The sequence below is a fragment of the Hypanus sabinus genome, chromosome 2 (genome assembly GCF_030144855.1).
Source record: "Hypanus sabinus isolate sHypSab1 chromosome 2, sHypSab1.hap1, whole genome shotgun sequence".
Taxonomy (NCBI): Eukaryota; Metazoa; Chordata; class Chondrichthyes; order Myliobatiformes; family Dasyatidae; genus Hypanus; species Hypanus sabinus.
Window position 1 is genome coordinate 115,583,374 of NC_082707.1, and position 12,072 is coordinate 115,595,445.

Genomic DNA, 12,072 nt, shown 5'->3' on the forward strand with positions numbered 1-12,072 from the left:
CAGTGCCCTGGTAAATGTTCCTGTCGCCTGAGCAAAATGGATGTTCCGAAACAAAGGTGCTTGATCTGATGTATTTGTGTAATATTGTCCAAATCTGCTCTAGCATTCTGGATTTTAAAAGATTCAAGTTTATTGCATTCATCAGTAAACCAGTGTAAAAGAGAACAAGATTATTCTGACTCTCGATCCAATACAGCATAAAACAACAAGCATAAAAACACAATGCATGGATGGGGTAGGTTAATGGATGGAGGTGTTGTTCGGTCTTGTGGGACGTAACTGTTATATTGAATGTGGTGGCCCTGGCATGGGCGCTACATAGCCCCCTCCCTGATGGGAGTGGGACAAACAGTCCATGAGCAAGGTGAGTGTGATTCCTTAAGATATGTCCAGCACCTTGTCCTCAGTGGCGGGTATTCTGGTTCCAGTGAGGCGTTGGGCAGTGTTAGCTGGCTGTGGTAGAGCCCTGCTGTCCATTGCAGAGCGATTTCTGTACCACACAGTGAAACATGAGGAAGTCTGCAGACGCTGGAAATCCAAAGCAACACACACAAAGTGCTGGAGGAACTCAGTAGGCCAGGCAGAGGAGTCCAGTGGACTAGGCCGAGACCCCTCAACAGGACATGTTCGGATGCTGTCAACCGTGAGCATTAACGCGGATAACAGGGAATTCTGTTACCCGGCGGGTGCGGGGCCCCATGCTGCCGGACGGAGGTGGGCCGTTCCCTGCGTGAGCCGGAAGGCCGCGCTGGTTCCGGGGGAGGCGCCTGGCTCAGCGGGGCCACCGTGATGCCGAGGAGCGAGCGGCTGCCGCTCGGCGATACGCTGGCCCGGGGCTGTGGGAGACGGGGAGGCCGCCGGACTCCTGGCCCGGGCCGACAGGAGGAGGCGCGGTGGTTGCGGCGGCTATGAGTCTGGAGGAGTCCGAGAGCTACGCAGACGTTCAGGAAAACGAGGTGCAGGTCTTGAACGCCATCTATGGCCGGGACTTCGGAGACCTGCGTGAGCAGGACCCGTGGAAGGTGAGGCGGAGGGGAGAGGGCTGGAAGGGGAAATGGCGTGCGGTGGGGATAAGGGGAGTTTGGAGTGGGACAGTGGAGGGGCCGAGGTGCTGGGAGGGGGAGTGGAGAGGAGGGATGGGGGGGGGGAGGTGAGGAGATAGGTCTGGGATAGAGAAAGGTGGGGGAATGGGGAAAGTGGGTGGAGGGAGGAAGAAAGAGGGGAAGAGGTGCTGGTGGGAATGGGGAAGAAGCATATAGTGAAGAGTGGAGTGTTGTGAGGAAAGGAAAAGGAGAGGGAGATCAGGAGAGCATGTCATAGGGAGGTAGATGGAAGAGGAAGGGGGTTGGATGGGAAACAGGAGGATTGGAGGAGCAGAGGTAAATGAGGGGTAGAAGGGTGGAGTAGGTGTAGATGGGGGAGGGTAAGTAGGAGAGAAGAAGAGGCCAGGGGCTTATGTTGGTCAAAGAAGAGGTTGGAGAGACTGGGGGTGGGTAGGGGTTTGTGGTGAGGAGTAATGTCAGGAGAAGTGGGTAGATTGATGGGAGCATTATTGAGGAAGGGTAGGAGATTGGGGGGGGGGGGGTTCTGGAACAGGGGCTCCCAACCTGGGGTTTACTGACCCCTTAGTTAATGGTAAGAGTTTCATGGCATAAAAAAGATTGGGAGCCCCATTTCCTGTGGAAAGGGGCAGAAGCCAAGGAGTGGGGAAGAGTAGAGGGTAAGGAGAGAGGAGCAGGGTGGAGAGATGCAGAGTGAGGATGGGGCAGAAGGATAGAGGGAGTAAAGAGTGAACAAGAGCATAGTAGGTGGGAAAGGGCAGGTGTGCAAGGAGGATTGAGCGGGGTGATTGTAGGGAGAATGGAATGAGGAGGGTTAGAAGGGAGAACCTTCTGTTGCTTTTTTATGACAGTGCATGCAAGCTGTGATGGACTAAGACCAGATCCAGTTAGTGAAAATGGGCGTTGTTGTGAATCAGTGGGCAGTCAGCAGATACTGATCTGTACTGCACCACACTATGTAATCCCAAAGCCTCATATACCCTCTTTACTCTCAGTCCACACAAGGGGAATGGGAGCTTCAATGAGGAACATAGAAGAGCATTCCGTGAGGAAATTTAAGTGCCAAACAAGATTGGGAAGGTTGGGGACAGGCTGAATTGAGGTGGTGGGACCTGGGCCCGAGTGCATATTGAAGTGGCAGGACCCGGGCCTGAGAGTGAGGAACAACCCAAGCTTTGGCTAATTTATGTGCTGTGCCAGATTGAAAAGACCAGGATGTCGTGGTCAGAAGAAAGGGATGGGCTGATGTTCAGCTAGCTGCTCTGTAAGGTTTACTCACCTCTATGCTGAACTGAGGCTGTGGCCTGCAACAAATTGGTGCCTGGGTTCATGGATGTGAACTCACTTTTGTGAACTATAGCTCTCAATGTTAACACAAGTAAATCTGCAGATGCTGGAAGTTCGAGCAACACAAACAAAATGCTGGTGGAACGCAGCAGGTCAGGCAGCATCTATAGGAAGAAGCACAGTTGACGTTTCAGGCCGAGACCCTTTGCCAGGACTAACTGAAAGAAGAGATAGTAAGAGATTTGAGAGGGGGAGGGGGAGATCTGAAAAGATAGGAGAAGCCAGGAAGGGGAGGGATGAAGCTAAGAGCTGGAAAGTTGATTGGCAAAAGGGTACAGAGCTGGAGAAGGGAAAGGATCATGGGGCGGGAGGCCTAGGGAGAAAGAAAGGGGGAAGGGAAGCACCAGAGGGAGATGGAGAACAGGCAAGCAGTGATTGTGAGAGGGACAGAGAGAAAAGAGAGAGAGGGAATAAATAAAATAAGGGATGGGGTAAGAAGAGGAGGAGGGGCATTAACCGAAGTTAGAGAAATCAACGATCTTTTCAAATAATTTTATTATTATTATTCAAAAATAGCACAAGTACATCGAAGTAACAACACTTACAATGCCTCAAAAAAGAACAAATTATCTTAAGGATTGAAAACTTTTCTGAATTAACAAAAAACCCTACTAAGCAAGAAAAGTGAGGGGGGAGAAAAGAAACCCATTTGGGATACAACCCCGGAGCCATGCGTCATACAAAAAGCTTCTAAAAATAAGCATCAAACCGCCAACAAGAAAAAAAGATATATCAAGAAGAATTTACTTTTAGATTGTGGAGGAAATCTATCAGTTAACTGAAATGATAATAACTAGCAAATGAGCCCCATCTCTTCTCAAAATCAAATAAAGGTTCAAAGGTTCGACTTTAATTTCCTTCAAGGTAAGACATAGCATCACTTGACAGAACCATTGTGACAAAGTAAGAGCTGATATATCCTTCCATTTCAACAAGATGGCTCTCCTAGCTAACAGTGTAACAAATGCAATAACCTGTTGGTCAGACACAGAAATACATTGGATATTTTAAGGAGAAATCAATGATCATGCATCAGGTTGGAGGCTACCCAGATGGAATATAAGGTGTTGTTCCTCCAACCTGACTGTGGCTTCATCTTGACGGTAGAGGAGGAGAAATAAATAAATAAAATCAGGGATGGGGTAAGAAGAGGAGGAGGGGCATTAACGGAAGTTAGAGAAATCAATGTTCATGCCATCAGGTTGGAGGCTACCCAGCCGGTATATAAGGTGTTGTTCCTCCAACCTGAGTGTGGATTCATCTTGACAGTAGTTGCTTTCTTTTATTGTTTGCACATTTTTTTTCCAGCACACTGGGTGTATGACGGTCTTTTTGTAATGGGTTCTGTTGGGTTCCTTTGTTTCGTGGCTGCCTGTAAGGAGACGAATCTCAAGGTTGTGTAGAGTATACATACTTTGAAAGTAAATGTACTTCTAACTTTTAACTTTGAAGTTACCAATTACCCAATGCTTCAGAAATCCTTTGTTTCTCAGCGTTATAACATGAGGAATTATTTTAACTTTTGTGTGTGTCCGTGATGCCATCTGCAACTTGGCATCACTTATGAAGTGCCTTTTCTCACTGGTGGATGTCTGAGAGTTGGGATCAGTTAACAGTGTGATCCCAGACCCGCAGGGAACTGTTATCTCATTCTCAGGTCCTGCTACGGGGTCTTGACAATTTGCTGCTCCACATCTGCGGTCTCTTGTGTCTCTATGCATATGTAGCAAAGCAACTTTTCAGTAGCTGTAGTTTGTTGTTCTTAGCTAGGGACGGAGACGTCTTTCTTTGCTCTTGCTAATGAATGTGAACCCTCGTTTGTGTTCCAGGTGAAACGCCCCCCTGAAATCTGTATTGCGCTGCACCCTCAGGGAGTGGACAGTGTTGAAGATAGCCATGTGGCAGTGGACTTGCATGTTACTTGCCTACCCAACTATCCGGATGTGTGAGTTCTTTGTTATTACTGTATCAGACTCTTTGCAATTTGGTGCAAGTTGTTCTTCTGTTTCATAGATTGTGCAATCAAGCCCAGGGGGTTATCTGCTAGTCAAGATGCCCAGGGAGTGCTCGGCTAGGAGATGATGAGGATGTTTAAAAAACTTGTGGAGGTTTAGTGTGTTGGAAATAAAACACCTGTTTTAAAATGTTATTGGAATACTTCTATATAAACTTTTTTTTATTGTAATTCAAGTAGTTACAAAATAAAGTATGGAAAAAAAATGTATATTACCCATCCCCCCCTCCCCTTAATCCCTCCCCCCTAGCATCCCTATAGAAAAAAAAGAGAAAGAAAGAAAGAGTGCCTGGATATTGGAAGATCCCCACATGCTCCATGGAGTTCGTAATAAATTTAGTATATATATTTATTTCTTACCCCAAATAACCAGTAATTTTATCTTCGGAGCACCTATATATTTAGTCCTATCTTTTGTAAATAAGGGCGCCAAATTTTCAGAATTTGACCTAATTTTTCTCTTAAATAAGCCCTTAGTTGAAAGTAACAAAAAAGAGTGTTGTTTGATATTTTATATTTATTCTTTAATTGATCAAATGACATTAATATACCTCCTTCAAAACAATCACCTATATATCTAATCCCTTTTTGAAACCAATTATATAAAAGTTGATTATCCATTGTAAAAGGAATAAGTATTTTGAATTAAAGATCTCTTTGCTAATAAGGATTTCTTTATCTCGTCGTCAACATTTATCTTATTCCATGAGTCAATCAAATGTTTTAATATAGGAGATTCTTTCTTTTCCCGTATCCATTTAGATTCCCATTTATATATAAAATCTTCTGGTATATTTTCTCCTATTTTATCTAGTTCTATTCTAATCCATGCCGGTTTGTCTTTCTCAAAAAAAGATGCAATAAATCTAAGTTGATTTGCATTATAATAATTCTTAAAATTTGGAAGTTGTAACCCTCCTAGATCAAATTTCCATGTCGATTTTTCCAACGATATTCTTGACATCTTACCTTTCCAAAGAAACTTCCTCACATATTTATTTAACTCTTGAAAAAACTTCTGGGGTATTTGTATTGGTAATGATTGAAATAAATATTGTAGTCTAGGGAATATATTAATTTTTATCGTATTTACTCTATGTTATTGGTAATACCATCCATTTATCAAGATCTTCTTGAATTTTTTTCAATAGTGGTAAGTAATTTAATTAGTATAAATACTTTATATCATTATCAACTCTTATACCTAAATACTTTATACCATTTGCCGGCCATCTAAATTGGGTTATTAATCGACATTGACTATAATCTCCTTTAGTAAGAGGTAAAATTTCACTTTTATCCCAATTTATTTTATAACCTGATATTTTCCCATATTCTTCTAATCTATAGGATAATTTACGCAACGAGTGCAATGGGTTTGTTAGATAAAGCAGAACATCATCAGCAAATAAGTTAATCTTGTATTCTTCCTGATTAACTCTAAAACCCTTAATATCTGGGTCCATTCTAATTAGTTCAGCTAATGGCTCTATCGCCAACACAAGTAAAGCAGGTGATAATGGACAACCTTGCCTGGTTGACCTTGTTAACTGAAATGGTGTTGAAATTTGACCATTTTCACTACTTTTAGCTTTGGGATTAGTATTTAAGGTTTTAATCCATTTTATAAAAGATACTTCTAATCCATATTTTTCCAATACCTTAAATAAAAAATCCCATTCCAATCTATCAAATGCTTTTTCTGCATCTAAAGCAACTGCCACACTCATTTCTTCCCTCTTTTGCGCTAAATGAATTATACTAAATAACCGAGTTACATTATCTGCCGATTGTCTGTTTTTAATAAATCCTGTTTGATCCATATGTACTAATTTTGGTAAGTACTTAGATAATCTGTTAGATAAGATTTTTGCTATTATTTTATAATCAGTGTTTAATAAAATAGGTCTATATGATGCTCGCTTTAAAAGATCTCTATCTTTTTTTGGCAATACTATTAGAATAGCTGTCGAAAAAGATTCTGGAAGTTTATGCGTTCTTTCTGCTTAATGTATTAACTCCATAAAAGGAGGAATTAATAAATCTTTAAACTTTTTATAAAATTCAGGTGGAAAGCCATCTTCTCCTGGAGATTTATTACTTTGAAGTGATCCCAAAGCTTCTTCGACCTCTTTCAATGTAAAAGGCATATCTAATCCCTTCTGTTCTTCTGTATTTAATTTTGGAAGAGTTATTTGTGATAAAAATCTTTCTATCTTGACATTATCATTTTGTGATTCTGATTTATACAACTCAGAATAAAAATTCTTACGTTTCATTAATTTCTAAAGGTTTATAAGTAGTTTTATTTACTCTTGTTCGAATTGCATTTATTGTTTTAGAAGTCTGGTCTGTTTTTAACTGCCATGCAAGGACCTTATGTGATCTTTCACCTAGTTCATAATATCTCTGTTTAGTTCTCATAATTGCTTTTTCTGTTCGTTATGTCTGGAGTGTATTATATTGTAACTTCTTATTAATAAGATGTCTTCATTTTTCTTCTGTCATATTTCTTTGAGATTCTTTTTCTAATTTTGTAATCTCTTTTTCCAATTGATCTATTTCTATCATATATTCCTTCTTAATTTTAGAAGTATAACTTATTATCTGACCTCTCAAGTATGCCTTCATTGCTTCCCACAATATGAATTTATCATCAACTGAATGTGAATTTGTATCTAAAAAGAACTGAATCTGCTTTTTCATAAAATCACAAAAATCTTGACGTTCTAGTAACATTGAATTAAATCTCCATCTATAAATTGATTCCTCTTTATCTGTCATTATCATTGTCATTATCAAAGGAGAATGATCTGACAATATTCTTGCTTTATATTCCACATTTTTCACTCTATTTTGAATATTCGTTGATAATAGGAAAAAATCTATCCTTGAATATGCTTTATGTCTATTTGAATAAAATGAGTAATCTCTTTCTTTTAGATTAATTCTCCATATATCAATCAAGTTTAAATCTTTCATCAATGATAGAGTTAATTTTACTACTTTTGATTTTGTGACCACCTTTGTTGATCTATCTAAAACTGGATCTAGACAAAAGTTAAAATCTCCACCTATTAATATTTTGTCATGTGCGTTAGCCAAATTCAAAAAGACCTCTTGTATAAATTTTACATCATTTTCATTTGGTGCATAAATATTCATAAGAGTCCATAGTTTTGAAAAAATTTGACGATGTATAATTACGTATCTCCCCGCCGAATCAATTATTACGTTTTGTATTTTAATTGGTAAATTTTTATTAACCAAAATTGCAACTCCTCTTGCCTTTGAATTAAATGAAGCTGCAATAACATTTCCAACCCAGTCTCTTTTTAATTTCTGATGTTCTTTATCTGTTAAATGCGTTTCTTGTAAAAAAAAAGCTATATCTGTTTTCATTTTTTTAATGTATGTTAGAATTCTTTTTCTTTTTACCGGTCCATTAAGCCCATTAACATTAAAACTTAAAAAATTCAGTAAATTAGTCATTATTTTTAATTATGTTACTCCAAGCTATAATAATACCTAATCTTTCAACTTTCTTGGTATCTTGGGAAATCTTTTAAAAATTCTCCATGTTGCTATGTGTGTCCCCACCAATCATCCAGGCAAAAAGATAGAAGAAAAACAGAATATAAAGAAAAAAACAAAAACCCCCCTACTAATGTTGTGAAAAAAACACAAGATTACCCCCCTCTGTTGTACGGGTCATGGCGATCGCCATGATTGCACACGTGAATCCCGCAGAAACCGGTCCAAAGCTCCCCAGCCTCCCCGCAACATAAAAAAGTATATACATAAGAAGAAAAAAATACAATTTTACTTTTCTTCCCTATATTATCCTTAAATGTCCATCACTTCTGTTCGCTGTCTCTATCTTCATCTTTAATCCATTACGTTTGGAAGTCTCTATGTATAATTAGCCACTAGATGGAAGTTCTTGTGCGAACACCTCCGCTTCTCGATAATCGGAAAAAAATCTTCTTTTTCCCTCCTTCAAAAAAATTATCAATGTTGCTGGGTGACGCATTATAAATTTATAACCTTTTTCCCATAAGGCTTTTTTCGCTGGGTTAAATTCCTTCTTTCTCTTCAAAAGGTTATAACTTATATCAGGATAAAAAAGAACTGGTTTCCCTGCTATCATCAATGGCCCGTTTCTATGTTTGGCTCTTTGGGCAGCCGCCTTCAGGATCTTTTCTTTATCTTGGTATCTTAAGCATTTTATCAAAATTGGTCGTGGGTTTTGATCAGGTTGAGGTTTTGGTTTTCAGGCTCTGTGGACCCTTTCTATCTCAATTGGAGTTTCTCCTTCCATTTCCAATTTTTCAGGGATCCATTTTTGAAAAGAACTTTTTGGATCATCACCTTCTTCATCTTCTTTAAGTCCAACAATTTTAATATTGTTTCGTCTACTAAAATTTTCAAGCTTATCAATTTTTTCCATAAATTGTTTTCTTTCTGATGTCCAAGCAGTATTCTCATTTTCCATTTTGTTCATTCTTTCAATCATGTCTTCTGTTGTAGTTTCCAAGTCTATAATTCTCTTTTCCATTTTTTCCTGTCTCTTTGTCATTTTATCAAACATAATCTCCATATTTATCATTTTTTCTTTGATTACTTTTAATTACTTTTAATGCGCCTAATTTACGCATTATTTGCCTCAAAGTCTTTTCTATATTTCCAGAAGAACTTTTATCTCCATCTCCGTCTGATCTTTCCAAAGAATCTGACTCTCCCTCAGATTCACTTTCACTTTTGGTTGCAGTCGTAACTGGGCTTTGTAGTTTTGGTTGCTCCCGTTTGCGCATGCTCCTTGCTTCACGCTTGCGTAGTTCTCGTTGGTCTTTTCCTTCAGGAATATCCGATGTTGCCGCAGTTTCCTGTTCCGTATCGCCAGTGGTATAATGTACCTGAGTCCGCAGTTCTTCGGTAGAAGTGGGCCTTGGTTCTGCTCCAAGGTGCTTTGTCTTCCCGGTAGTGGTTTTCTTCATCTTCTGTTTTTGAGGCATAGCTTGAAACAATCCGGAGTAGTTTATAAGTAACTTTTAGAATGTATTGACTAACTTTTCTTCACTTAAACATTAATTTATTGATTTTTTACGGGAGAGCTGAGTTCCAGCGTCTCGATCCTACATCATCACGTGACGTCCCCATGTTATTGGAATACTTGTGAAATATCATGGGCACTACTGTTTGCTGGTTTGTTATGTTACACATACCAAGATACTCATACAGATCAGATCATGTCACAGTGCATTGAGGTAGAACAGTAACAATGCAGAATAGAGTGTAACAATGACAGAGAAAGTGCAGAGCAGATAAACAGTAAGGTCCATTTTATTGTACAAAATTCTGTTCAAGAGTCTGATAACTGCAGGACAGAAGCAGTCCATGAGTCCGGCGGGATGTGCTTTCAGGTTTTTGTATCTTCCGCTCGATGGGAGATGGGAGAAGAGAGGATGCTCAGGGTGGGATGGGGTCGATGATTACTGAGGCAGTGGGACGTAGAGCAGAGACTGGTTTCCGTGATGTGCTGAGCTGTATCCAGTTCCTTGTGGTCATGCGCAGAGCCGTTGTCTTACCAGACTAGTGCTAGAAGTCTGTCTGGAGTTATGTTGCTTGGAGGATGATGAACTGCATGTCCTTCATAGACAAGAGAAAACTTGCGGATGCTGGAAATCCTTGCAACACACACAAAATGCTGGAGGAACTCAGCAGCATCTGTGGAACAGAGTACGGTCAGTGTTTTGGGCTGAGACCCTTCGTCAGGACTGGGAAAAGAGATGAGGAGTCAGAGTAAGGAAGTGGGAGGAGGGGAGAAAGAACCGTGAGGTGATAGGTGAAACTGAGGGGGAGGAGGGGTGAGTAAAGAGTTGGGAAGTTGAGTAGTGAAAGAGATACACAGAGTTGGAGAAGTGAGGATCTAACAGGAGAGGACACAAGGCCGTGGAAGAAAGAAAAGGGGGAGAAGCATCAGAGGAAGGCGAGGGCAAGTGAGGAGATAAGGTGAGAGAGGGAAAGGGGGTGGTGGAGGAGTTGTGGGGGGGGGGAATTACTGGAAGTTCAAGAAATCGATGTTCATGCCATCAGGTTGGAGGCTACCCAGATGGAACATAAGGTGTTGGTCCTCCACCCTGAGTGTGGCCTCATCGTGACGGTAGAAGGAGGCCATGGACTGACATGGTGGAGTGGGAGGTGGAATTAAAATGGGTGGCCACTGGGAGATCCCTCTTTTCCTGGCAGACAGAGTGTAGCTGTCTCCCTATCTGTATCAGGTCTCAACAATATACAGGGAGGAAGAAATGGACAAGGGAGACACATAGGCAGCGATCCCTGCGGAAAATGTGATGGTTTGAGGAGGGAAGGAAGTACTGGGTGGTGGGATCCCGTTGGAGATGGCAGCAGTTACAAGGAATTATGTTCTGGATGCAGAGCCTGGTCAGGTGGTAGCTGAGGACAAGATGAACCCTATCCATGGTGGGGTGGTGGGAGAATTGTGTGAGGGCAGACCTATGTGAAATAGAAGAGATGTGGTTGAGGGCAGTGTTGATACTGGAGGAAGGGAAGCCCCTTTCTTTGAAAAAGGAGGACATCATTTTCATTCTAGAAAAGCCTCATCCTGAGAGCAGATGTGGCAGAAACGGAGGAATTGAGAGAAGGGGATGGTGTTTTTTTACATGTAACATGGTGGGAAGAGGTATAGTCCAGGTAGCTGTGAGAGTCAGTGGGTTTATAATAGACATCAGTAGATATGCTGTCTCCAGAGATAGAGACGGACAGATCGAGAAAGGGGAGGGAAATGTCGGAAATGGACCAGGTAAATTTAAGGGCAGGGTGGGAGTTGGAGGCAAAGTTGATGAACACTGCATGGGTGCAGGAAGCAGTGAGAGAGAGACTTGATGTAATGATTCCTGTAATCAGAGGACATTGATGAAGGTTTGATGGGTATGAAATGATACATCATGGAATGAGGTCTTGCAGCCACTGAATTTTCACCATCACATATTCTTTTACAATAATCCTACGTGAATCGCATTGCATTCACCCCATCAACTCCCCCCCCCCCCCCCCCAATTCCACCACTCATAAACACTCTTGGGGCAATTTACCGTAGCCAATTAACCCAGTGTCCACACATTGTTGGGATGTGTGAGGAAAACAGACTGTCTGGGGAAAGCCTGGGCTGTCACAGGGAGCCGTTTGCAAACTGCACACATAAAGAATCGGACGTCAGAATCAAACCGAGGCTGATGAAGCTGTGAAGCAGCAGCTGTGCCCAAGGCACTTTTGAAAGGATTTAAAATGCTTAGTGGGCACTATCAGGAGAGAACGTGGCAAGGCAGTATGTACTGGCATTGAGGTAGAGTAGCATAGGATACCGGAATGGAAAGGACAGATAGATGGTTGCAAAGTTGAGTCACTGCTGGGTGCAATAGATTTTACAGGAGAGTGAAAGGCTTCATCTGGAATTGTGAGATGAGTTTAGATATGGTATTTTAAGGAATAAACTGCATGGCTTCAGTGATTTGGGTTTGATTCTGACCTTGGGCATGGCTGTCTGTAGTGTGAACATTCTCCATCTCACTGCGTGGGTTTCCTTCCAAAGTCTTCAGATGGTTAATTTGCTGTGGAATGGATGCCCAT

At 41.1% G+C, this 12,072-nt stretch overlaps 1 protein-coding gene across 4 annotated transcripts in view; it reads left to right on the forward strand.

Annotated features, from left to right (window-relative positions):
• The first annotated feature begins 236 nt into the window (after positions 1 to 236).
• Positions 237 to 12,072, forward strand: part of eif2ak4 (eukaryotic translation initiation factor 2 alpha kinase 4) — a 187,398-nt gene continuing 175,562 nt past the window's right edge. Inside the window, exons 1-2 of one of the 4 annotated variants that reach the window (XM_059952972.1) lie at positions 237 to 1,022; positions 4,238 to 4,353. In XM_059952972.1, coding sequence (XP_059808955.1) covers positions 909 to 1,022; positions 4,238 to 4,353 — 230 coding nt within the window. In that variant the 5' untranslated portion in view covers positions 237 to 908. The remainder of the gene's footprint in view (positions 1,023 to 4,237; positions 4,354 to 12,072) is intronic. The other 3 variants (XM_059952962.1, XM_059952957.1, XM_059952963.1) reach the window with 3 other exon arrangements.